The 23,901-nt window shown below is 47.6% G+C and overlaps 7 protein-coding genes across 7 annotated transcripts; 3 read left to right on the plus strand and 4 right to left on the minus strand.

Annotated features, from left to right (window-relative positions):
- Window positions 1–4,354: 4,354 nt before the first annotated feature.
- On the plus strand, window positions 4,355–6,789 carry EV420DRAFT_1735703 (uncharacterized protein; the record flags this gene model as incomplete). The annotated part of the gene is made up of 7 exons (XM_060480013.1): window positions 4,355–4,425; window positions 4,474–4,541; window positions 4,601–4,776; window positions 4,876–5,166; window positions 5,265–5,419; window positions 5,473–5,852; window positions 6,032–6,789. 7 exons carry the CDS (start codon window positions 4,355–4,357, stop codon window positions 6,787–6,789), a joined length of 1,899 nt encoding a protein of 632 aa, XP_060323094.1.
- Window positions 6,790–7,753: 964 nt separating this feature from the next.
- Window positions 7,754–9,566, plus strand: EV420DRAFT_1584858 (uncharacterized protein; the record flags this gene model as incomplete). The annotated part of the gene is made up of 4 exons (XM_060474773.1): window positions 7,754–8,004; window positions 8,563–8,750; window positions 8,801–8,860; window positions 9,557–9,566. The coding sequence occupies exons 1-4, from the start codon at window positions 7,855–7,857 to the stop codon at window positions 9,564–9,566; spliced, it is 408 nt and encodes a 135-aa protein (XP_060323095.1). The 5' UTR covers window positions 7,754–7,854.
- A 2,097-nt stretch (window positions 9,567–11,663) lies between these two features.
- Window positions 11,664–12,778, minus strand: EV420DRAFT_1486488 (FMN-linked oxidoreductase; the record flags this gene model as incomplete). Its single annotated transcript, XM_060470397.1, has 6 exons — window positions 11,664–11,943; window positions 11,998–12,061; window positions 12,180–12,371; window positions 12,419–12,428; window positions 12,486–12,578; window positions 12,677–12,778. 6 exons carry the CDS (start codon window positions 12,776–12,778, stop codon window positions 11,664–11,666), a joined length of 741 nt encoding a protein of 246 aa, XP_060323096.1.
- Window positions 12,779–15,038: 2,260 nt separating this feature from the next.
- Window positions 15,039–16,799, minus strand: EV420DRAFT_1203380 (uncharacterized protein). Its single transcript, XM_060466347.1, has 6 exons — window positions 16,394–16,799; window positions 16,044–16,336; window positions 15,833–15,983; window positions 15,585–15,776; window positions 15,310–15,527; window positions 15,039–15,250 (listed from the first exon to the last, which is right to left on the minus strand). Exons 1-6 carry the CDS (start codon window positions 16,431–16,433, stop codon window positions 15,092–15,094), a joined length of 1,053 nt encoding a protein of 350 aa, XP_060323097.1. The 5' UTR covers window positions 16,434–16,799; the 3' UTR covers window positions 15,039–15,091.
- Window positions 16,800–18,788, minus strand: EV420DRAFT_1735716 (uncharacterized protein; the record flags this gene model as incomplete). The annotated part of the gene is made up of 5 exons (XM_060480014.1): window positions 16,800–17,803; window positions 17,859–17,971; window positions 18,032–18,084; window positions 18,176–18,384; window positions 18,736–18,788. 5 exons carry the CDS (start codon window positions 18,786–18,788, stop codon window positions 17,167–17,169), a joined length of 1,065 nt encoding a protein of 354 aa, XP_060323098.1. The 3' UTR covers window positions 16,800–17,166.
- Window positions 18,789–20,395: 1,607 nt separating this feature from the next.
- EV420DRAFT_1486491 (uncharacterized protein) lies at window positions 20,396–21,092 on the minus strand (the record flags this gene model as incomplete). Its single annotated transcript, XM_060470398.1, has 4 exons — window positions 20,396–20,404; window positions 20,551–20,829; window positions 20,886–20,913; window positions 20,965–21,092. 4 exons carry the CDS (start codon window positions 21,090–21,092, stop codon window positions 20,396–20,398), a joined length of 444 nt encoding a protein of 147 aa, XP_060323099.1.
- Window positions 21,093–22,486: 1,394 nt separating this feature from the next.
- Window positions 22,487–22,944, plus strand: EV420DRAFT_1486492 (uncharacterized protein; the record flags this gene model as incomplete). Its single annotated transcript, XM_060470399.1, has 2 exons — window positions 22,487–22,594; window positions 22,642–22,944. 2 exons carry the CDS (start codon window positions 22,487–22,489, stop codon window positions 22,942–22,944), a joined length of 411 nt encoding a protein of 136 aa, XP_060323100.1.
- Window positions 22,945–23,901: the final 957 nt, after the last annotated feature.

The following is a 23,901-nucleotide window of genomic DNA, read 5'->3' on the forward strand; positions in this document are numbered from 1 at the left end:
TGCTCCGGAATGACACTGAGGGCTCTGACAACATTGTCGACAAACAGGCTCTCCTTTGAGTCATTCATTGCTGAAGGATTCCTTCTCCTCTGGATGAACAAACTAAACTGCAGATGATGGTCATGTCAATACGAGTTCAGCATTCAAGATGATTCATAACATGTTAGATGACAGCGACATGACCCTTGCAGTCACTGAACATCCTTCACTGACTTCCTATAGCTAGTCATTTACCTACACTATGTCTCCCTTCCACTATGACCAAGGTGAAGGAATGAACTAATACCAATCTCTGTTGCGACATATAGATGTCTCATTGAAAGGGACGTTCACATTGCATCCTACTTTATTGGGCTGGGATTCGAATATGTGCTGTGAGGTCTTGTATTCCACAACAGGAATAGTGGATGGCCATCAATGCAGCACACCAAAAGGTGGAAGTCGGCCCATCTGGCAAGAAGGAAACAGGCAGGTGCAGGTTCAGAGCTCGCCTCTTTTTACCATAAGGGTTGATGTGTTGGTGAATGATAGCATACCATTCTCTGAGTAGGGTAGCATGCCTGATAAAGTATCAGTGACACCAGGTAGTTGTATTAGAGAGCAGAGGATTTAGCCTAAAAATACAGCTGAAGAGTGATGGGTGGGGGAAAGGGTTTTGCCAATGATCTCATCGTATGGCATCATGTCTGTCATTCGCTGCCAGCTTGGGAAGAAAGGATGTTCAGGACCAGGGAGGAATGATGAATGGAGGTAGTTGGAGATCCATGAAACATAGGCTTGCTAACAAGTTCCAAAGACAAAGAATGTTACTGGTCAGTGTTGTCTGACCAGCCATCTCTCTATGTGTGGCCTGACTCGTGTGTTCTTACTGCATATGAAGTGATAGGCAAGACCAGCCAATGAAAATGACTTTTCGTAGTGGTAGTCTCATGTTCGCTTTGATATTTCAAAGGCACATATCATACAGATGGGAATCACTAGCAACTATTGGAATGTGAGTGACACTGTTAGGTATAAGAGCAACACTGGCATACATTGGGTGGATGATTGCAGAAGGACAATGACAGGCAGAGGGGTGGTTTTTGGAGTCACTGTTCATCAAGAAACAAAGAGATAATCCTTGAACTGGGGGAATCCTTTATTCGTTCTGCCATGCCTTTGATTTTCATCTGTTTTCAGATTCTTGTCGCCTGAGGAATAATCAGGTCAATGTAAAACACCATGAGCCATGAATACTCAGTGTACACCAGAGAGATGACAAGGAACATTGGAAGAGGGCATTGATATGAAGACCACCATAGGAGACTAGTCATACATGTGTGACAGCATATGGATTTTGGCAGATGCAAGAACTAGAGGAGGAAACAAAAGGTCAACTTGGGCATGACATGTGAAGCTCAAGGTGGGAAAGAGGGAAGAATATATTGTGATGGGTGAGAGAATGAGGAGCTGGCATGTCAGGAACGTTGTCACTGCCTACAAAGATGACCAAGATATAATGATAAGTGTTGAAATGTTGACTGCCGGTGTCTTTTTGGACTTGTGTATATGGTGGCTGTGCTAAAGAACTGTTGCGATTACCAAGAAACATGATGAGAGGGTGGCAAAAGTCACATACTCTCATGAAGGAGTTTCACGCAGTGTGTGACAGGTGTAAAGGCTGGTCATTGCAAAAAACCTGAGCTACTACAGCAGTACGTAGCTCTTATATACTACTAGCTAATATCAAATAGATCCTATCAAATGCATTGAGAATGGTGGAGCATGTGGAGCAACAACGAGAGGGAGAAATGAAGGGTAAGGACTAGGCCAAAGGCTGGCTTGTTACATATGAGTCATTCACTGAATGGTCTTCTTTCATGCATCAAGGCCTCAAGATGCCAGTGGTAGCCAACAATGACAATGGCAACTCCCCTCACCTTCTCTCATAGTGTACCAATGAGTCAGTGAACTCAGGCATCGATAACTTTAATATCAGTGCTTCACCCATCATATGATCTGATACTACCGGATTCACAACTGTGAGGTGCCTGTCATTGGTGCTAGAAGCTCAAGTTGTGTGATTCTGTGAAGGTGATTGTTGTCGCTGTGCATGCAGGGCCCTCAGGTACTTTCTCAAGGTTAGACCTTGGACGACCAATGGTTCAATTAATGTTTTTTCTTTTTGGATACAATATATTGACGTTGTACAATTCTCATATGTCCCTGCCTCGACTACGGCTCAGGAGGACAGGTGCCAATCAACAATTATCAAGAATGCAACATGACTCATCTGTTTCCCATCATCATGGAGGAATACTATAGTGCACAACATCACTGGCCCAGTTGTTGTTGAAGTTGTGTTTTTGATCATAACCACAAGGACAAATTGTGACTTGAGGCTTGCATACATCCAACCTTGCTCTTCACCACTAACCATGACAGATGTTGCCCTAGGAATAGCTTCATCCATTACCACCCTCATCCAAAGCATCACTACTGCCATTAAATGTGTCAAGAACGTACACAATGTGCTTACAGAAATTACCCAGTTCTTGACAGAGCTACAGTATATGGTGTTGCAACTGCAGCCTATTTACACATGTAATTTTGCAATCTAGAGTGTTTTACATGCATACTGAGATATAGTGAGCAAGCAGACTAAAACTACGCATCGACACTAATGCTACGTGGTGCAATGATATGGAATATAACTTATGGCATAAGAAGCAATGGGATTCTAAACAGGACTTAGTCACAGCACTGTACCTGATGGGCATGCATGATGAGAAGGCCAAACCCTATACCCAATGCCTTAGGCTCTAACTTACAAGCATGCTCGTGGGAGCTAGATAAAACCTTGAAGATTGCAGTGATGCTGAGAGTACTTAGCGCACTCGCTAACTGTGACATGTTATACCTGAAAATCCAGGGAAATCCTTAAGCGAGATGACAGATATCACCGGCACAAACTTGGGCAATGGGCTTCAGCTGAAGTCCACAAGCCCGCGTCCCATTGTTCTGAGTCCCATTGTTAGAAGACTCACTTATTGCCATGTCTATGAGAAGCCTCTGTGAATCCAAGAAAGAAGTCTTGAACAACATACACCAGGACTGATAGTTCCAGGTGCCTAGACCTGTCAGTCGCTAGAGAACAAGCCCATGGGTGTTGGGAGAGCATCTCTTGGCACACGTTTAGCAAGCTCACTATAGAAATGAGACTAAAACTGGGAAGTCCGACTCAGATGCTCAGTAAGGCAGTGGTGGCAACATGCTATGCATGTAGGAGTCTGGGTACTGCACGATGTTTGTAATTCTAATTCCCCTGTAGTATAAGTAGGCTGGTTACAGTAGGTAGAAGCCAAGTTTCGAGCCCCCAAGTTCCCGTGCACACATTGAAAGCAGTACTGTAACAAAGGATCAGTTTGTGACTTCGAGCTTTGTGTAGAGTTAGTGAGCTCACTCAGAGAAATATGAGATACCCTTGAGAAAAGACTTTTGTGCACTTAGTTCTGAGAGAATAAGAATCAGTGAAGCTGTTCTGTTCCATTTGAGTGTTGATAAGTCCGTTTGGAGTATGTTCTGAAGAGGAAAAGTGAGATCTGTTCTGTTCTGTTCTGTCTGTTCTGTTCTGTTTCTGTTCAGTCTGTTCTGCATCAGTTCTGTTTCGAGTTTCCGTTTTCTGAATCTGTTTCTGAGCACTTCTGAAGTGTTCTTGAGTTGAGATCATCTGTTGAAGTTGGTTGGAGAACCCCTACATACAGTTGTGTAGCAAGTGGGCTAAGTCAGTACTTGCCTGTGGTGTTCTTTTAGTGAGCTCACTAAAGTTTCGGCGTGTATTGCCTCTGTTTCTGTCAGGATCAGTGTCCCTTGTGTATTTTAACTCAAATCTGCCTTGAAGGTTGCATCGTGCCAGTGAACGACCTTCCTGTAAAAGTTCCTAGACTTAGGGATTCATTAGAGAAAGCTTAGCTTTGCTAAGAGCACTGAGAATAAGAGAAACTCTTCGAGATATTGAAGTATAGTTGGATCGCATTAGAAATAATCGCTCCCCCTAGAACTTACGAGGGTGATTGTAGTTTGTGTAGTTGTGTGAGTGTGTGTGTGGGTTTTTGAGGTTTGCCTTATAGCCCACTCACTATTCCACAGGTGCCCACAGCCAGCCTCCTCAACAGAGATCTATCTGTCTGTCCTAGGCAAGCTTATTAAGCTATCCTCCCAAGATGACCCTTGGTTGGAGACATTACAGCAATTGTGTGGTCCTTTCTAGGAACTTATGGAGTTACTCAGGGGACTCAATAGAAAGCTGAGAAGTGGTTCTCCTGGGTGGAAAAAGAGGGCAACGAGATTGCTATGATTGTTTACCAGGCAGAGCATGGACAATGATCTGAAGAAGATTGAACATCTCAAGACCTTGGTCATGAGTGCTGTGCAGCTCAACGACATGTAAGTGACTCCTGCATTCACCTCTTGGAGGCTAAGTTTGGTATACAGCATGTTATCTCATGCAATCAAGGATACAGTTGCAGATGTCAATGGCACAGTTGATGTTATCTTAATGGGTGTGCTCATGGTTGAGATCTATAGTCATATTGACTGCTGATATGCTCATACCTGGCAGACAACAAAGCTGAGAGAGTGGCAAGGTGGCTGACCCCTTTGGATTACATCACCATTCAACTGGCAAAGCTGAAAGAGCATGTTGGTACACTGGAGAACAGTTTCTTGAGTCCTCAGAGTTTAAGAGTTGGAAGGACAGTTCTATGGAGTCCCATACTTTGTGGTGTCCTGGTGGTTGTGAGTCAAATATCACCATTGTTTCCTTGAAGCTGATATATCTCTTTAGCAGGCATTGGAATGACTGTCTTGGCCTCCATCATCATCAACTCTCTACAGTTGCTGGACTATGAGGAGACATTTATCCAGAAGAAGACACTTGTCCTGAATATCTTCTGTGATTACCAATGTGAATGTGTGAATGCACAAACTGTAGAGAACATTCTCCATAGCCTCTTGAAACAACGAGTCCAAGCACATGGCCTCTCTGACTTGATTGCATTCCTCTATGACAATAACACACCCCTTTTCCTCGATAATCTCACCAAAATCCTTGCACAAGAGCTGAAATCATTTACTGTGTCTACATTATCCTTGATGCCTTGGAAGAATTTCTGGAAAATGATAGAGGTCAAGAGAAGCTGATTAATGCCCTGCAGATGCTGGGCAGCAATACTTGACTTTTTATGATGTTGAGAGACATCCCCACAATAGGATCACTGTTTAAGACAGATACCTGGTTGGATATTCAAGCTACCGATGAGGATATCAAGATGTATATCAAGACCAAGCTCTCTTCTGGCCATCTTGCTCACCACATCAAGGGACGAGGCGATCTGCATGAGGAGATACTCAGTGGAGTAACAATGAAGGCTGATGGCATGTGTGTCAACAATGCAGCTGCACATGTTGCACCTATTGACTGACTCTCAGTAGGTTTCTTCTGGCAGGCATGCACATAGACTCACTTGCTGAGATCTCAAATCAAAAATCACTTCGAGATACACTCACAAAACTACCAGGCAATATATGGGAGGTATATGACAATATGCTGGAGAGGGTTAATAGCCAAAGTGAAGACTGTCAAGAACTTGCGCATCATGTATTTGGGTGGATAGCCTTTGCCAGGCACCCTTTGACAGTGTTGGAACTGTGGTATGCATTGGCCATGGAACCAGGGATGACAACTTTAGACCTCAACAATCTCCATGATGAGGACTTTTTGGGAGATGTCTGTGCTGGGCTTGTCATCAAGGATGAAACCCATAGCGAGTGGGAAGATTTTCAGCTGAGTGGAGCTACAATGAAGTTCATGTGTAAGTGTGAATGATCTAATTTTTTCCTACATAAGCTAAAGATGAGTTTTCTCTAGATCAAATGACCTGAGAGTATTTTCATGACTGCCAATGTGCCGAACTCTTTCCTTGCATCCAAGAGACCATCATGCACACCTGCTTGTCATATATGTCACTCGACGACTTTGAGCTTCCCATAGATGTTGATAATGCTGACAATGACAATGTTCTCTGCACTCTTGCTGAAAAGCATCCATTCCTGCACTACTCGTCTGTTCACTGGGGACACCATGCTAGCGGACCAGTGGAACATTCAATAGAAGATGAAATCATTGCATTTCTCACTGATGGTGCTGACTCAGCAAACTGCAAAAAGGTCACAAACATCTTTCATAAAAGAACCATATCCAATGAGGTGCCTGTTCCAATCCAGTTTGCTATGGATTATGGCCTCTTACATATCATGGACATTCTCCTCCTACATGAAAAGTACCCATGCAAGGAACTGCTGTTGCTGACAGCTGTACAACAGGAGGATCTTGAGATAGTGGAGCTGCTACTGGACCAAGACAATGTTGATCCAAATGCCCAGTCACCCTCATCAAAACAGACACCCTTGTTGTATGCTGTAGAAGAGCAGGACCATACATGTATTGTGGAGATGTTATTGCAGTCTGGGTGGGTTGATGTGAATAGCAAGGGCAGGAATGAATGGACACCCCTTATGATGGCAGTCAGTCATGGAATCATACCAACTGTCGAAGCCTTACTGAAACACTTGGGAATTGATGTTTTGGTGAGAGACAATGATGGTAAAGCTGCATACACTCATGCTTGTCACTCAGGACCAGACAGTGGTGGGATGATTATGCTTTTTAAGAAATATGGATGCAGCGCCAAGTTAGATAATTATCAGCCTATCTATTTGATGCCTGTCAACTCCCTATATTCCCAATGAAGGAGCAGGTCCTGTGATCTAGATAGCATTATTTTATGTAGAATTAAATGTACTTTTTACCTGATTCACAGAATAGTTGTTGCGACTTGCAAAGTCATATGAGTTTAATTTGCAATTGTCTCGAGTTGGGCCTCATTACAACTTACAACTTGTATACATTTCTAGCAGCAGCAAGTTCAAGTGAGCCATTGGTCTACTTGATGATAAATCAGTATAGCATACAGAGAATTTGTTCCCAAAGATAAATATGTGAATATGATTGTGGGAGTACCCACATTTTGCGAGTGCAGGCAAGCATGCAGTGACTGGAGACTTGGGTGCAGGCGGTACTTCCAGTAAATCCTAATAAATAAGCTGAGAGTGGACAATACCAGCTCCAGCAAGGAAGAAAGCGATTTCTATAACTTCTGCCATGGCAGGCCCTGGGAAGCTCCCACCAAGGTTTGTTCAGCAAAAACCCTGATTTTTGGCCTCAAATATGCAAAGATTGGCACCTAAAATATGCTAACTTGGACAAGGCTTCTGTCGGTCTGTCCGTGCTGGACAGCACCGTGGGCCAAATTTTGGCATCTTTCGCCTTATATTTTCCAGATGAAATTTCAGTGTCACTTCCATCCATCCTTCAGATCCCAAAAAGTCTTCACTATGTGCCTCTCCAACTACAGGGATTCCGCCAGGTGCCATTCATCCAGGCCTCAGAGGCTCTAAAATATGCTAACTACAGACAAGGGTTTCAAATTTTGGGTCTGAAATATGCTATCTACGGACAAAGATTTCGCTTTTTTTGGGCCTAAAATATGCTAAAATCCAGACAAACCTTGGCGGGAGCTTCCCGGGGCCTGCTGTGGCTGGTGGGAAAGTTGTATGCAGGCGGGCTCAAGCCATGCTTTGCCTTGTGGCCAAAGTCAAAGTCGAAGTTGCAGCCATGCAGAAACTGGCCTATGATGTTGTACTGGTATCCCCTGTGATGATCAGAAACAGTAGAAAAGACTAAACTAGCAGTGATGAACCTTGACAACATCCAACATCTACATCAACCCCCATGATTCCCAGACAATGCCCTAGATGCTTGAGCCTCCTGTTGACCAGCAGCATGCACCATCAAGTGGTTACCAGGTGCCCATCCAGCAGCTCCCTAGTGCTGGCTTCCATCTTCCATTGCAGGGGACCTCTCACTCTGGCTTGCCACCAAAGTATCTTGCTGGACAACCAATTGTTAATTGGGACCCTACCCCCCATCTACTTTGGCTCTGCCATCTTCGATAAATCCGTCCATCCATGCAAGATCAAATACAACCGGCCTGATTTACCTGCACCTTGCTCAGTTGTTGTTGACAATGCAGTTATCTTCCAGGCCCCCAGAAGCTCCCACCAAACTTTGTCCGGATTTTAGCATATTTTGGGTCCAAACGTCGTCGAACAACGTCGAACTTTGTCCGGATGTTAGCATATTTTGGGCTGGCGCTGACGCCATCGCTCTGACATCTGAGCCAATATCAGTCTCGATTTGGATTTCGGACTCCTCTCCGCAATATTTTCCAGGAAAATTCCAACGAAAATTTGTAGTCATGTCGAATACAGGTAAAAACGGACCTCAGTGCTGGCGGATATAGCAGAATCAGACGGCCGGTTCCGGCCCGGGAGGCTCGAAGACGCGACTTTGCCCGAGTTAGCATACTTTGAGCCCCAAAAGTCGCATATTTGAGGACCGATTTTCGGATTTTTGCCGGACAAAGTTTGGTGGGAGCTTCTGGGGGCCTTATCTTCCATGAGGGGCGTTACGATCTGCTCCAGTTCAATCTCGATACCATGGAACTTGTACGCGCATCTGAAGGGCATATCCCGACTGGCAGGAGGCTGGTTAAGGGCGGTTATGAGGAGGATGGGATGCCGCTGTACCATGGTATAGCTATGCACCCTAATAGTAAGCATAGAGTACCAGGAAAGACGAGCCCTCGCTTGTATGTACTGTGTGCTGTCGTGTGCTGTAGCTGGCCAACTTCTTCTTTAGGCGTGGATGCGTGTACTCTTATAGTAACGATGTGCACCTTGCTACAGACTATGAAATCTTGTGCGCACAAATACTTCTTCGCATTGCTTTGAATATTATTTAACTACGTCGGTAGGTGTTGGAAGTAATGATGCAAGTGTATAAGACGAGCGAAGACCCATTTGAAAGTATTTCCCCGAATGCAGTGGGATGTAACAATGGATTCATTTCGGTGCAAAGCATCATCATCTCAGTCATATGGTAGAATGTACAGAGGAGTAACTTAACCTCGCCCATTTTTTTTTCAACTCGGATGATGCAACCAGATTTTGACCAGACAAGCAAGGTATGGGTTAGTGTCGAAAAGAATCAGTGAGCCCATGCCAAGAATGTGCGCAGAAAAAGAAGAGAAAGGTTGCAAGATGCCGCAAGGGTCTTTGAACGAACCCCTGCCAGTAGTGGAGAGATATCACGATGGGGTCATGATACGAACCCGCCCAAAGACACAAGGAAGAGAAAGAGGAGACCAAAGAATGACAATTCGTGAGTGGTCGATACAGGAAGGATTTAGAGAAGTCAATGATGATGTTTGCAGTGGAAGGCCCAGGAAAGGGCGATCCGAAACTCCGATCACAGCTTCCCTTCCGTTTCCCACCGTCATCGAGGACTACGGAAGCCCTCATTCATTGCCTGTTACGTTCGGCTAGCAAAAGCTTGCATGCATGCCACAGAAAACCCTTCCCTCGTTGATGTTTTAGCCAATTTCTGGGCGCGGAGAGTTCTCTAAGGGTAGTGGCTCCCCATCAACGCAATGGGAGAAGGGAGGCGTAGGATTCGGCATCGTGTAGGTGGAGGGCTGAACAGAAGAACGTGTCCATGGTCGTCGTCATCGCTGCTAGTCGCAAGCAGTTCTTTTGGGTGTACTAGGTCTACCATCCATACCCGGCTGAACTTGTACTGATGGTCACCAAGAAGCTTGAGCCATCCACCGAACCTTCACTATCCTTTTTCACGCGTCCTCTGTCCTTCAAAGCTTCACGCCCAAGTCATCCTGCCGTCTCTTGGTCCTCTGTTTCTTGCATATGCCAAAATCTATGCGCCATGCACGGCTAGCCTCCTACTAGATGTACCAGCCGTTGGTCTTCTTACCGATACCTCTCTCCGATGTCTGTTTATGGCTCCCGGCGTTTTACACCGGTGACTTGATTGGTTCACATGCGATAAGGATCATAAAACAGATGAAAATAAAAGACACGGAAGAACGAATAGTGGATCCGTCCGGTCTACAGGTTGTCGCTTTTTTCTCGACGGACCACGACTGCGAAAATCACTCTCATGCCAATCACCAGAATTCGTGAGTGACGTTTCGGTGACTTGTGAGGGTCGCAGGCAGGGTAGCGTGTCGCTGTCATCCAGCATGATACGGACGACTCCAGGGTATGTCTGTCTTCATCATCTCGAACGCTGGACTCGTATTGACGCGATTGTCATTTGCAGTGAAAGTGGGGACGGCGATGAACGACTTCAAGGAGAGTCTGTTTGTCGGCAATGCCGTCGGGGCACTCAGTCCCATTCCGTCGTGGCTATCTCTATATCTTCCTTCTCCGCTTCCCTCCCTGATCTTCGGTTTACCTTCACCCACACTCCGATGCACAAAATACTGACTACCCGAGAACACGTATTTCCTTTTAAATGGTGGTGATTAGAACGTACGGCTTGACTCTCCAGAGCAGGAATATCGACAACTCACGAAATTCGCTACTCCGCTATCCATTTCAATACTACTTCATAAGCAAGGTGTACGATCATTTCTTCCCGTCTACCTACTTCTTTATGCATATCGGAGAGTCCAGAGCTCGGGTTGCAGCGTCATTCCTTGCCCCGCTCGTCTTTCTCCGAGTCCACACGAAGACGCCGTTACAATTATCCCGCTGAACAGCATTGTAGTCCAAAGAGGTTAACCATTATCCCCAAGTGCGAAGTCGCTTTCAATACTGCAGATGGGATGGTGGACTACCTCTGTCTCGACCCTTCCCAGGAAGGAACTCCCTCGTTTCTTCTTGATTTCGCGTCTGGTAGAGAAAAGGGGACGTTTCTGCCCTCTATGATATTCGTTGCCCCCCCGCGGTTTTTACAACATAAAACATCAACAGCTCCTGGGTGGAAACCGCAACATGTTATTGCCCTTCACCGCTACGCGAGTCGTCCAAATCATCGCCTTTATCTTTCTTTTTGTGATGTTTCTCTCCTCCCCAGAATCCCTGTTCGCTTCTATCGGCTTCCTGGTTGAAGACCGCATAGAAGGGGTCTTACCTGTTCTATGTAGCGACATACTGAGTCAAGATCAACATTGCATTTTGTATAATCAGTGCCAACACAATACATTAGGACCAAAATCGCATACATACGTAGAAATAAGTGTAAATGAGGAGAATAAGTAACACAGAAGAGACGTGCAGTATGAACATAACGGGTCTGCAAACCAGCAGGACAACCCGGTCGACCACGATATGTATGGGGAGAGAAACGGGGCCATAGGAGCTTTGTAGTTATTCTCGTAGGACGCACTAGAGTCGGTTTGGGTATATCAATGACCTCTATATATCGTCGACAGGTACTCCAATAGTGCGAAGGAAGACAAAAGACAGACGAAGAAAATGGCGGGGAAACGAGCCGGACCGGATTCAGCATATAGCGTGTACGACGCCCTGTCATGAATAGTCTGTTCACTCAGCGAAAGCTTTCCTCATTCGAAGACACTCGCTTCAACATATCCTTTCTTCTCATCCGCCTCTCAGGCTGTTCCCCCATGCCCAGACAGCGTCATAAAATCCCCTTCTAGCGGAACGCCCTTCTCAAACTTCGCTAAATCCGGGTTCACCACTCATGGAATACCAAAGAAAACTCCATCCACCTTCCCATCCTCAACATACTGCACCGCCTCCTCGCCTGTGAATAATGCATTCGCGAATACATTCGTAGCGGGATTCTTCAACAAGGGGGTATACGTTCCGAGGACATCATGCTTCGTTGCACGCCGAGCCCCGTCAATAACAGGATCGAGATTCCCTGCGTACCGCACGAGTGCAACGTATGCGATCCCGAGTCTGTCAATCTCTGAGATGAGGTACCCGAATATGCCCAGCGTCTCTTGAAGCGGCATTCTGTTCAATTCATCAGTACAAGTACAAGCCACGTCACTTGAAATGAGGACATACCCGACATCATTATACCCTTCGGCGGGGTTCAACTTGATACCGACCCTGTTGGCACCCCAGACGTCTACCGCGATCTATTCTCCACGCTCCGGCCTCATTGATCTGTCCGATGTTTCGCAGTGCTATCGAGGAACTGGTGGATCAGATACCAGTTCGCGCCGTAGATCTTTACGCCGTCGAACCTGGCCTGTTTCGCGTTGATAGTAGCCTGTTTCCATTGGCAAGTAGAATTCGAGGGTCGTCGATTGCAGTAGGTGTGACATAGCCTGGCTGACCAGGGAGGAAACGGAAATTTCCTCCTCGGGCAGAGATTACTGAGGGTGGGAGTCCTGAGGCGATTTGCTCTGGTGCATCGGGGTGGCTTAGGCGTCCAACTATGTATTAGTATATATTTCCTGCAGTAGAAACACAGGGAACTGACGATGCCATAGCTAGAAAGTAGACCGTGTTAGAGGCTACTAACGAGACGAGGGTATAATAAAATATACCTGTGCGAAGATCACGCCTCCCTCTTCGTGAACAGCGTCTGTGACATTCTTCCACCCGTTGACCTGCTCTTGAGACCAGATACCAAAAGCATTCTGGCAATCAGCATTAAAAATCGGCGTAAGCACCAGCACGAAGAAGGGCGTAAGAGAAGGGCGTGCCCTTGTTAAGCAATGCGAATGCCTTCCGTGACAATCAAGCCAGCACCCCCTGCGGCGCGTTGTCGGTAGTACTCGGTGTTGAGACTATTGGGGACGTTCGTGGGGATGGCATGGTTCCGTGTCAAGGCGGACATGAAGAACCCTATTCCTGAGGGTAGTAGGACCAAGTTTGAGGGGTTGGAAAAGAAATCTGAGGTTCGACATCGGTGGAATGCGAGAAAATGCTTGTTGGTTGTAACTCATGAGGATTTTTGAGGAGTAGCATACTTGTTATGTATACGTGTCGCGACCAAGGCCATGCGTAAAGGGACCCAGTATGAAGCATGACCAAACGTAGAAAATTTCGAGTTTCTTAGTAAAATTCCGGTCCTTGGGGTTGACTGTGTCCAGGCACCAAGCGAAAAAGTTGAGTCAGAAGCTACGCGATTTGAAGGATTTGATGACTGGGATCAGCTGTGCAAATATGAACAACTAGTGAATGACCGAGGTATCTGGGGGAGGGGTTTACTTGGGTGCTACTTATCGGCCCGAAGTTCATGTTCCAGCCGGCACCAAGTTCAAGAGTTGAACGTTCTGAACAATCGGCGGTGGCATAGTAGGGCGAAACCATAAGTGTTTGATGGTAAGATGTTCGTCTTGGAAATTTTCGGCGGTGGAGAACACGGCAGCTGTCGGTGAACTGTGGTAGATGCAAGTAATGTTAATAGAAGAGTTCAGTGAGATGAGAATGGCCGACGTACTCAGGACGCCAATAGCCCTCCCGTCCCTCGCTACGCCTGCAAAATGCCACATTATGTTCCTGGCTTCCTCTTAGGCCATCCTCTGCACGTTGACGCGTCGAACCAAGTCTGAGCGTCGTTCAGGTTGAGGAGCGGCCGCCGTTGGGGGTGCAAAGTCGAGGAATCGCCATGCCAAGAAATCAAACGAGGCTTGAAGCTAATTCCGATCACAGCTTCCCTCCCATCTCCCACCGTCATCGAGGACTACATCGACAACACCATGTCGTCCGAGTCCCATTCAAGCTGAGGCGCCGCTATCCTCGGAGGAATCTCCGTGCCCAAAATTTGGACATGACGTTGACGAGGGAAGGGGATTATGTAGCGTGCCTTCAGACGGGCAATACTTTCGTTAGATAAACCGGCGTGGAATACTGGTGGTTGAGCTTCGTAGGAGACATTTTGATCGGAGTTTCAAATCGCCCTCTCCATCCCGGACCATCCGATGGCTCCCTTTCAACACTAGTATACAATTTGGGCTTCTCAGCTCCACACCGACTATAACGAATCGGCGAATACTCCAGTCATCAATGTACTAGGTAGCCTGGCTTGCGACTTCTCCAATCACTACATTTGCCAGTTGCCCCATATTATTTGAGTCTGACAACGTCCCCCTTTCCTACCGTGTTACAGCATGCTTTATTTTGGTTGAACGCTCCAGAAAAATATCATTAACGCACGGACAAGGATGCTGCTGGCAATAGGTGTAGGTATTCGACAGGAGGGAGGACACGTCGTAGTAAGAGAATACATCCACGGCAGACTGCGATTATACCACCTGTGAGCTCGATGACCCAGAGTAGTAGTTGAGAGAAGGGATCAGAGCTGGATGGCTGGAGGCATTTTGACACTTGTATTAGAAGAGCGGGCTACGAAAACGAGGGTTGGGCTCTCTTGTTGTATGACGTCGCCTGGGTTGTACACACGCTCAAGGAGACATATCTACTTTTGGAACACATCCTGCGAACAGTCAGCTCTTGACAATAGGAAGAGTGACAGCGAAGTACGGTTACCAGCGATGTTAGGCAGAGCAACGATTGTGGTAAATCGAAAAGCACAGTGATTCCGTTCCATGGTGGGTTTGGCCGGAACTGACGTTGGCTTTGCAGCCTGTCATATAGCCACTGTCGTCGATCACCTATCTCGAGCTCAACGGGCCCGTCGATACGTGATATCCAGCCCCAACCTCTCAAAGTTTCCTTTCGGATGATCAAGCCATGATCTTTCAATGGCATATTCCAAACGACGCAGATACTCCGCCTCGTACCACTGACAATTACCAGCAATAAAGGGGGCAAAAATAGCCATGATTTTGGTAAACGACACTCTTTGATGGTCGCCCTTGCAAACAAAACCATGTTCGCATACTCAAACCACGGAGGGAACGCGCCGGCCATGCCCCAGTCGACCAACAAACGTCGCCCCTCTTGTCCACGATAATATTACGCATATTGAGATTGAGATCCATATGACATAGGACAAGAGGGTAGGAAGCGTCGAAGGTGGAATATAGATGACTGGAGCCACGGCGCCACCTTCTTCCACCACAGCGAGGTAACCTTCAGCCCTTTCCACCTAGGCTTCGCCTATACTTCATACACTCACAATTCTCGCAAACGTAGTCACAATCATTCCTATTTATTTATACATTCTAATCCAAAAATGCTAGTATCAAAGTAAGTAGAACGACGGAGAATACCCGGTCTTCAGAATCATCTCCACCCCAGGCTTGAGGCTTGCAAACAGGTCTTTGGTGGTCTTCTTTGGAGCCCATCCTATGGCCTTAGACCTATTTACCACACAACGAGAGTTGGATCCTAGGAAGTCAAGCTAGACCATGATAACATGAGAATTGAAGTACCACGAAGGTTGATATGGTATGAACTCACACTGCCGAAATACTTGGCCATTTCCTCTTTCGTGAACGAGGTAGGCTCTTTCTCTGTTGCTTTACCCAACTCAACCAGAACGGCACCTAGATGCAGGGACAAGTCGTACAGAAGATGCTCTCCGCTTGCACCGAAGTAGAATCCTTCGCGGCCGTGACCAAGAGCCGGGTTTTTTCCATCGACGATAGCGTCATAGAGCTTGAGGTAAAGATCAGCCTCTGTGAAAAACGCATTAGAGCGCGACTGGGACGGTAGAAATCAGAACTAAAACCTACGGTCATGAATTTCGACATTGGGCCACAAGTTCTTCCCTTCTCCAACCATCCCAGCACGTCCGCGATCAAGAGACGCACTAATGAGAGACGGTACTTGGATGGATTGACGGTTATGAATCCCTGCGTCGGCGAGCCTTCCCGAAGACAAGCCATAAACAGTAGACGGGAGAATGATATAAGTTTTCGCATAGCCTTCAAACGCATGGGCGTCAGTATGTGCTTGCCAGTACGCGAGTATTCATACCAACCTTCCTTGTCCGCGTTAACGATAGCAAGGTCCACTGGTCTGTGTATCTGAGTGATCGGGAGTGTCTCAATCTGATCAGGGTTTAGATCATCGTAGATAGTTTCTGTAGCTTTCAAGCCTCCCGAATTATCCGAGAGTACACCCGTTCCCGACTGGTTTGGTTTCCTCTCATTAACTTCAATGCACTCTGGATAAAATGTCATAGGACTTACTGTGTTGATAAATACCGGTGCTTTTCCAGTCTGTTCGAACCGTCTTTTGATCCCTCGGAGCGTGGCCTCCGCCCCACGAAGGTCGTCACAATCCGCCATCGCCACAACAGCGTCTGCATTCGCTGCACTATCCTCGAGCAGCTGCAAGTCCGAAAGCGATCCTAGGATGGGCTCGACGCCGAATTTCTTCAGCTTTTCGGCCTTCTCTGAGGACCTAACAAGAGCAGTGATATGGAAAGAGGACGCGTTTGGATGACTTAGGAATCGTTCAAGAACGGTGCCTCCGATGTAACCTTCAAAGCACAGATGAGATTACTTCTGGGTTGCTTAGAGAGTTTGATGCTACATACCGGTGACTCCAGCCATAAAGAAAGTAGTTTTGGTGGTCATCGTTGGAAGATTGACAGTGGCTGGAAGTCAGTATGATGCTCTACGCTCGACTGCTGCCGGTTTTATATCTTTCCTTCGTTGATTATTCATCGAGCTTACGAATCAAGCCTTCCGGTCAGCGAGATGTGCACCAAGTGAAGCTGTGGAACTGTAACGAGAGATCTGAATAGTAATATAAGAACAAGAAATCCTTGATTTCTTGGGTTTGGGGGGGGGAGAACTCGGCTTTGAGAACTGTGAGTTGAGCAGAAGGGAGACCGGCAATAAAACCAGTCCCGAGATGAATACGGGGATGAAGAGATGCCGGAAGCTCAAACTCGGTTGTCCGGGGAAACCTGAAATCAGCTGAAAAGACGTAGCTGCAGCGTCAGGCCAGGCGCTACCCAAACAAAGAAGGGAGTAGGTGGGTGGGTCAAAAGAGAACGGAGAAGTGACGAAGCGACCAAGATGAAGAGAGCGAAGAGAGAACGAAGCGAAAATACTCTTGCACCGAATAGCGCAAGACGATCGCGTTGTTTGGCTACATACCTCTGTTGAGCCAAACATCTGGGGAAATGCGACGAAACGCTGGGGGAAAAGATCTCTCTTGGCACTACGCTTTACTTGGCTAAACACAGAGTTTGAGCCGTTCGCTCCTCACGTCAAACTTGTGTGGCAAATATTCGAGGAGAAGTGTGGTCAGTGAGGCCTTGATGTTCCATGGAACGATACTGGAGCATATTTGCACTTGGGGTTAAGCTAAGCCGAGGTTTTTCGGTGTTCTCCATTTGTTCTCCAGGACAGACTTGGGAGTGTGACTTGATATGACATCCGAAACTGGCGTGATCAAACCCTCGCTTGCCGGGACTGGCTTTTGTGAAGGACAGGGTGCAATCAACGGCTCCAGAACGACTCGGGGAAGTAACGACGATGACTGCAGAATAGTAGATGCCGTCTTGCTAGGGGAAATCGCAAAGGGCGGGGGAAACGATGCGACGGAGGTCACAGATACCTCATTGATTTCACGAGGCAGCTCTGGCGTCGCTGAAGGCTCACGAGAAGGTGCTAATACGAGAGAGTGGCCAAGGATAGGGCTAGATGGTGTAGATGCATCCTGGTTACTGGTGTGTTCGTATACGCCCATTCCTCGTGTCATGTCTGATGATTCAAACCCCAGGTTCCAATCCAGAGGGTCGCTATCTGATTGCGGACCATAGCCATCTTCATCTGCACTGTCGTCAGTTGTGCCATCGTCCTCCGATGATGCACTCTTTTCATGTTCTGATTCACTCGACATCCCATGGGTCTCGTCACCGCTCTCGTTGTCGATCAGCGTGTCGCTGTTATTCGTCGTTACGGTAGTACTACCACTCGAAACCAAATCAGTAGTCCTTTGCAATATAATCAATGTTATGGCTCATCTTATTACTGAAACCGCGAGCTTACCTTCGAACAATAGACGTCGTATGGGCCTCGGAAATGACAAGTGCACCAAGGTCTACTTTTTTCTTTTTATTCGGTCCTCTGGTCTTCGGGACTGCCCTACGCTTCTTCCATACCTTTTCCGTCGCTTATATTTCTCCATTGGTGATTTCCCACAGGCTGGTGAACCAAATTACTTGATCGCCTGCTTCCTCGTTGGGATGCACGTAGGGCTGGACAAGAAGATGGACTGGCATTATCCCAAGACATGAAGGTCAAGAATCTGGAAGAAAGGAAATCAGGAGGGAGAATCATCTTTGATCCTACGATGGACGACTCACCCTCCCTAGTTGATGGTTTTCGTGCCTTCACGAAAGGGACAACACAGAGCCGTTCAGAGTACCGTCCATTCATGAGAACATTGGCCCACTCGTTGAAGACAACACCAAACACTGCGCGCGCAGCTCGTTCGTCAGAGAAGCCAATAATAGAGAAGAGATGTGCAGTGTGAACGGAAAGCGCAAAGAATAAAAACGGAATGGCAAAACATCTAGAATCCGTCAAGGGAATGTTAGCCAATCCAGTCAGACTTGCTGGAACCAGTTTGGGTATATAGAGGGTATCATTACTAGGTGATTTAGGAAACGCTGCGGTGGACGTGGTGGACCGTGGCTGAGATCTGAGAAATGAGCCGGACCGAACCCGGCGAGTAAGTTTAAACTCTCTTTTCGTCTCCCATCACCGAGGACTCTGCTTCGACTCGGCAGGCGCGCCCGTGAAGCCTCTCAAAATCGTTAACATTCTGGCATGTTTCTAGAGAAATTTTGCTAGACACTAAGATGCGCGCGCTTACAGAAGCCGTTTCCTTCGTCAACAATTACCGGGTGCGGAGATTTCTCACTTTGTGCCTCCTGGAATAGCGGCTTCCCAGCTTGAACGGTACTCAGACGACATGTCAATGCGGCAGTGCTGTGCTAGGAGGAAGGGAGGTACAGTCGACGTTGTGTCTGGCTGACGGATGGAAGGGACCTTTCTCCCATCATCCCGTGGGCAATTCTCAGCACCATTCCCTTGTACCCAAGTCTATTCTCAACTCTGCACCCCCAACGATGGCGGCCTCTCAACTTCAACGACTCTAGAACTTGGTTCGCATAGACGACGCGTCAGCGTGTCAATTTTGAGCAGAAGATGGCCTGGAAGGAGGTGCGCACGGAATTTGGCTTTTATGGGCGAAGAGAGGGATAGGAGGGGAGGTCAGTGAAGAGAGTTGACCATGCTAAGAGTTTCCGGCGTTCTGTGCATGGTTCAGCTGGAGAACGTTCTTAGTTGTACGAGTCCTGGATATGTTCACTATTCGTATCTCGCTGAAATCTTATTGACATGACTAGTGCCCCAGGTAGTCTGCTCATCTTCATCTAAGAAAAAGCTGTCGAGAAGCTCAACGTCGCCGTCGGATCCCAACGACTCCAGGGAGAAACCGTTGGTTGGCAGTCTCTGATGTGTCCTCGTTTGTTGAGGGAGCCTACGAGAGATATCATTGCATGTCTCTTCTTCATCCCTTGCCTCCTTCGTTCCCTTGATCCACACCACCGAAACTTTCGAAGACGACTTCGCTATCAAACATCACTCTGTTCATCGTTCTCACAGCCCGGCTTTTCCAAATACGAGACGTAGTTTCCAACGCAATAGATACGACTCGTACAAGGGCTATTTCATTTCTCCGAATGAGATACACACCAGCTGCTCGCCAAGTATTTTGTCCGCTCTCAGGATATCCGTCTGGCGCTAGGCAGTTATCGCAACAGCTGCTGGATACTTCATTCGCTTCAGGATCCTATCCATCGCCGATATTCAGCATATGACCATTCAACCTAACGCAACAAAGAGGATATCAATTACATTGTGATAAGCGCAATATCTCAATCAACTACCAGTACGTATCTATACCTCGTTCATATCGACTGAAAACTGATTCTTGTTCCTTTCCTAGCGGCTCGTCGAAGCTGCATCCTTACTCATGTGTACGCAGGTGTTTTCACATCCTTAGTAAACTGGGAGTCAAGCACCTCGAGATCGTCAAAGTCCACGATATAGAACCTTGGGCTGTCGACTACCTCCATCTGTATGGCTTAGTGTTCTGTTTTCGCTGGCGAAAGGACACACATCGGCCTACCGATTTTAAGGACCCATGTCTAGCTCGCGAAACAGTTCAGCGATGATGCCCGCGCATCCCAGGCCAGTCTACTCAACTGCTCAAAAGTCGATATCGGAAGGGAGCTTCGGAGCGAGTTCAAAGAATACACGTCTCCCAGGGTGAGTCCGAGTCTATGCGCATCTACCTCTCGTCACTCATTTAGCTGCTAGGGCTCGTGATATCGAATTCTTCTATGATCTGAAACGCTCATAATTCTCTCGCTCGGTACGTTCCTCGTTGCTTACAAGTAGTTAAACATTTGATGATAACAATCCAGCCGACATCTCAAGAAAGGGGTCCGACTGTATTTTACTACACAATGACTAAATATCAAAAACAATAAGAACAACTTGAAGAGTTATTGCGGTCAACAATCCTAAGGAAGTTGTCAGCAGATACATCCAAGTCAGTAGAAGAGGGCATCATCACCTTATTGAAGATCCTCAATGGGGCAAGGACAAAGTCATCATGTATAGGAAGGGCGAAGTGAACATCTTTCTCCAGTCCCACAACACGACATACCGTACCCTCAGGTATCATGAAGACTTCGCTGAAGGTTTTGACTTTCAGGCCGAGGGCCCGTTCAATCGAGATCAATTCCTCTGCTGTCCCACCTCCATCTGGACGCCGTACTCCATAAACATGGATGCCACGGGGTGTTGGAACCGGTCGACCAGAGTCGGGGTTGATAAAGGCGAAATGGTATTGACGCATGTCTGCCAGATCTCCGCGCCATATGCCAATTTTGACTTTGTCATTGATATCAACGACGTACATGACCTCGTTAGGAGTAGGATAGCGCTAAATGTCAGTGGAGAGATCAGTCAGAGCAATCATAAGAAAAAGAGCGTACGCACGCCGATCTGCTTCTCCGTTCCTGAAACACTGGCGCGGAACGCCTCAAGGCGGAGTCAGCCAGCCTCGACAGAACCGTACTGAGATACATAGAAATCGAGGATTTCCTGGTGGGTGCGGCCGGGATAGGTGCGATACACCCAGTCCACCCAGTCCTCCGACTTGGAGTCAGCGGTCGTAGAAGACGATGTAGTAGGTTTCATAGCCATGGTACCGGTGGTGGTTCGGAAAGAGCGTTGCACCTGTTTGTGCATTGCCTTGGGTAGCCGGTTAGCCGGAGGTCACCGGTCAATGATCTTCAGCCGGGAAATTGATTATGCCAGCCTGTAAGTATCAGCTGATGACAGAGCTTTTTCACACGGATTTTTTCTCCTCTCCTTGTAACTGTTACCTCCGAGTTGTGAGTCGAAATGAGAAGATACCAGATGGTGATGTGGCCTCCTACTATCCATGCCCACTGAGTGGACGGGCCGTTGTGAGCCATGGGTGGACATCGGAGAGTCGATAAGGAGAGATGCGTTGGTATGAAGACCGATGGACTGTACAGTTAACAGGAGGCTGATCATGCATGGCGCGTGTGTGATATTGGCATGAGCAAGAACTCAAGAACTAGACGACGGTATTGACTGGGGCGCGAAGGACGGAGGGCGCGTGGAAGAAGGATAGGGCGACGGCTTTGGTGAATGACTCAAGCTTCTTGGAAGCTTGGAGACCTTCTTTGACCGTTATGAACTGCACATAAAATCATCATCTGCATCAGTACAAGTTCAGCGGGATAAGGATGATAGACTCACCTAAAATTTGGAGAGCTTTGACGGAGCACGAAAATATTCAAAGACACCCCGACAACAAGCCCTTGCAGGAGCTCAACCTCACTAGACAATACACCTCGGACAACGAACAGTCATGAACATATCCCTCTCTTCCCACCCAAGGCCGGTCCTCCGCCTATACGATGCCGAATTCTCGGCCTCCCTTCCTCCTTCCACACCTACTATCGCGTTGGTCTCGCCGTCGTGTGGGTTCCGGATGTGATCTGATAGATCCGAGTACGGGCATTGAAGGTGGCTTGTTGCATCGCACAGCAGGAATGTCAGATGTAGTGGTTGGGCCAACGCTTCCCATCAGGAGACAGAAGTCAAAACATCTGGCGGGGAGGCCTCAGACTGGCGAGTATAGCTTCAGAGTCTTGTTGAGACCAGGTGAATCATAACATTTTTGGTTGGAGAGGCGACGCGTTGGAGGGAGCACCGATAAAAGCTCGCAGAGTAAGAAACTTGTGGTAGAGAGTCGGTCTGATAGATTGTGGTTTGTGTTCGGTCTCACTGTACAGCGAGAGGACGGCGAACTTGACGAGTGGTGGGTAGGCATGTCGTTGGGAGAAAGGATATCGCCCTGTTCTCGTTATCCATATCGTCATACGACTTGTCACATGTCACCGTTGGCCCGGCACGCTAAATCTCTTGTTTGGAAGAATCATACCGGTCCAAGGTGTACTGCGGTGAAGCAGGGAGGAGGGTGAACGTGAATATTATTTGATGGCGAGATCGTCTTGGAAAGTATATTTCGGCAGTGCAGATCAAGAGAACGGAGGAAGCAAGGAATGAAAAAGAGACGCGTAAAGATATCTCGTAGTGTCGGTGATGGGTCCATCAATAGACTAGGGAATGTGCCAAAGGAGACCGCCAGCCAACGAGACACGCTTGCTGCCGTACTCGTTGCGTAAAACTTAGGGATTTGAAAAACTCGGTGATGTAGATCAAGGAGACGGAGAAGGCGAGGGATGAAGAAGAAACGCGAAAAGATATCTCTTGCCGTGCTGGTGACGAGTCCTGGCCCACATCCAGCGACGCATCAATGGAGACTGCCAACGAACGGGTTTTCCTTGAAGCTGTTGGAATCCGGCTTCTCAATGGCCTTTTCCTCGATGACATGAGCAGGCTGCCTCGAGAAACTGTACGACTACCAGATGCAATGTCAATAATATTCCAGCGAGATGAGATGGTGGACGTACTAGGAATCGGATTCGTACAGCGAAAGACATTCTCCCAGCTGAGCTAGCACACAGCCCTCACGATGCCGATCGGTCCTCTTCACTGACCTCCCTTCTCTACAGCCACTTGTCTCCCTCTCCCTGCCTACAGGATGCCAAATTCTGTGCCTCGTTCGACCTTCTACTCAAAATTGACTCGCTGACGCGTCGTCTATGCGAACCGAGCCCTAGCATCGTTCAAGTTGAGACATTGCCACCGTTGGAGGTGCAGATTGAGGAATTCCCGCGTTAAGGAATCGAACAAAACCTTGACGGGCGATGAGCCGTTGTTTGCGTGCGCATCTTCGGTCGAGCAAAGACAAGGAGATAAGGAATGCTGGTGGTCGATCGAGGTATTGTGTACCCAAGTCGATGCGTATCCTCGGATGGTGGTGGTGGACGAAAAGGAGTTCTGATCCCGCTCCCGACTCCGATCGGTGGGAATTTAGTCCTCCGAGTTGATTGGCCCTTCCCTCCCATGGCTCTCATTCCGAGAAGGCGACATTATTGTACTGATAACTTGAATCTCTCATATCCACGTAGGCTGGCGGTCAAAGATTCCGTGTATTAAATAAATGTACTATCAAGTGTTAAAATGTCCCGGCGACAGCGTCAGTTCAAGCCTCTCAGATCGTGATAATGCACGCAAAGATGTCCGTAGAAGGCCGGATTGATACGTATCCAGCATCGAATGATGGCCAATGCAAAGGTGTTCGATATAGTGCCAGTAAAACGACAGCCTCAGGTCGTCGTAAAGACCTACCTTCGCACAGCGCGCGCCACCTCCCTATTTGCATGCATCGATGTACTAAACTCTCCTGCCCTTGCAGTTGGCGCGGTTGGTCACACGCGTATAAGCGAGAGAACTTGCACAGCGGCAGCGGCAGTGGTATCGATGCCAACCTCTACGAGGACTGGGACCGAGACGCTAAGGGAGCGAAGACTATCGTGAGGTCGAGAGATCTACCTGGTAAAAAGTCAGTAAG

Source organism: Desarmillaria tabescens (assembly GCF_030435595.1).
Source record: "Desarmillaria tabescens strain CCBAS 213 chromosome Unknown EV420scaffold_91, whole genome shotgun sequence".
Lineage (NCBI taxonomy): Eukaryota > Fungi > Basidiomycota > Agaricomycetes > Agaricales > Physalacriaceae > Desarmillaria > Desarmillaria tabescens.

Bases quoted from the DNA above. Each gene is read 5' to 3' on its own strand.
- EV420DRAFT_1203380 (XM_060466347.1), bottom strand. From the start codon at position 16,433: ATGACCACCAAAACTACTTTCTTTATGGCTGGAGTCACCG. The intron at 15,777-15,832 runs GTTGGTATGAAT...ATGCGTTTGAAG, and splicing joins CGTTAACGCGGACAAGGAAG to GCTATGCGAAAACTTATATC. The intron at 15,251-15,309 runs GTGAGTTCATAC...ATCATGGTCTAG, and splicing joins TGGCCAAGTATTTCGGCAGT to CTTGACTTCCTAGGATCCAA.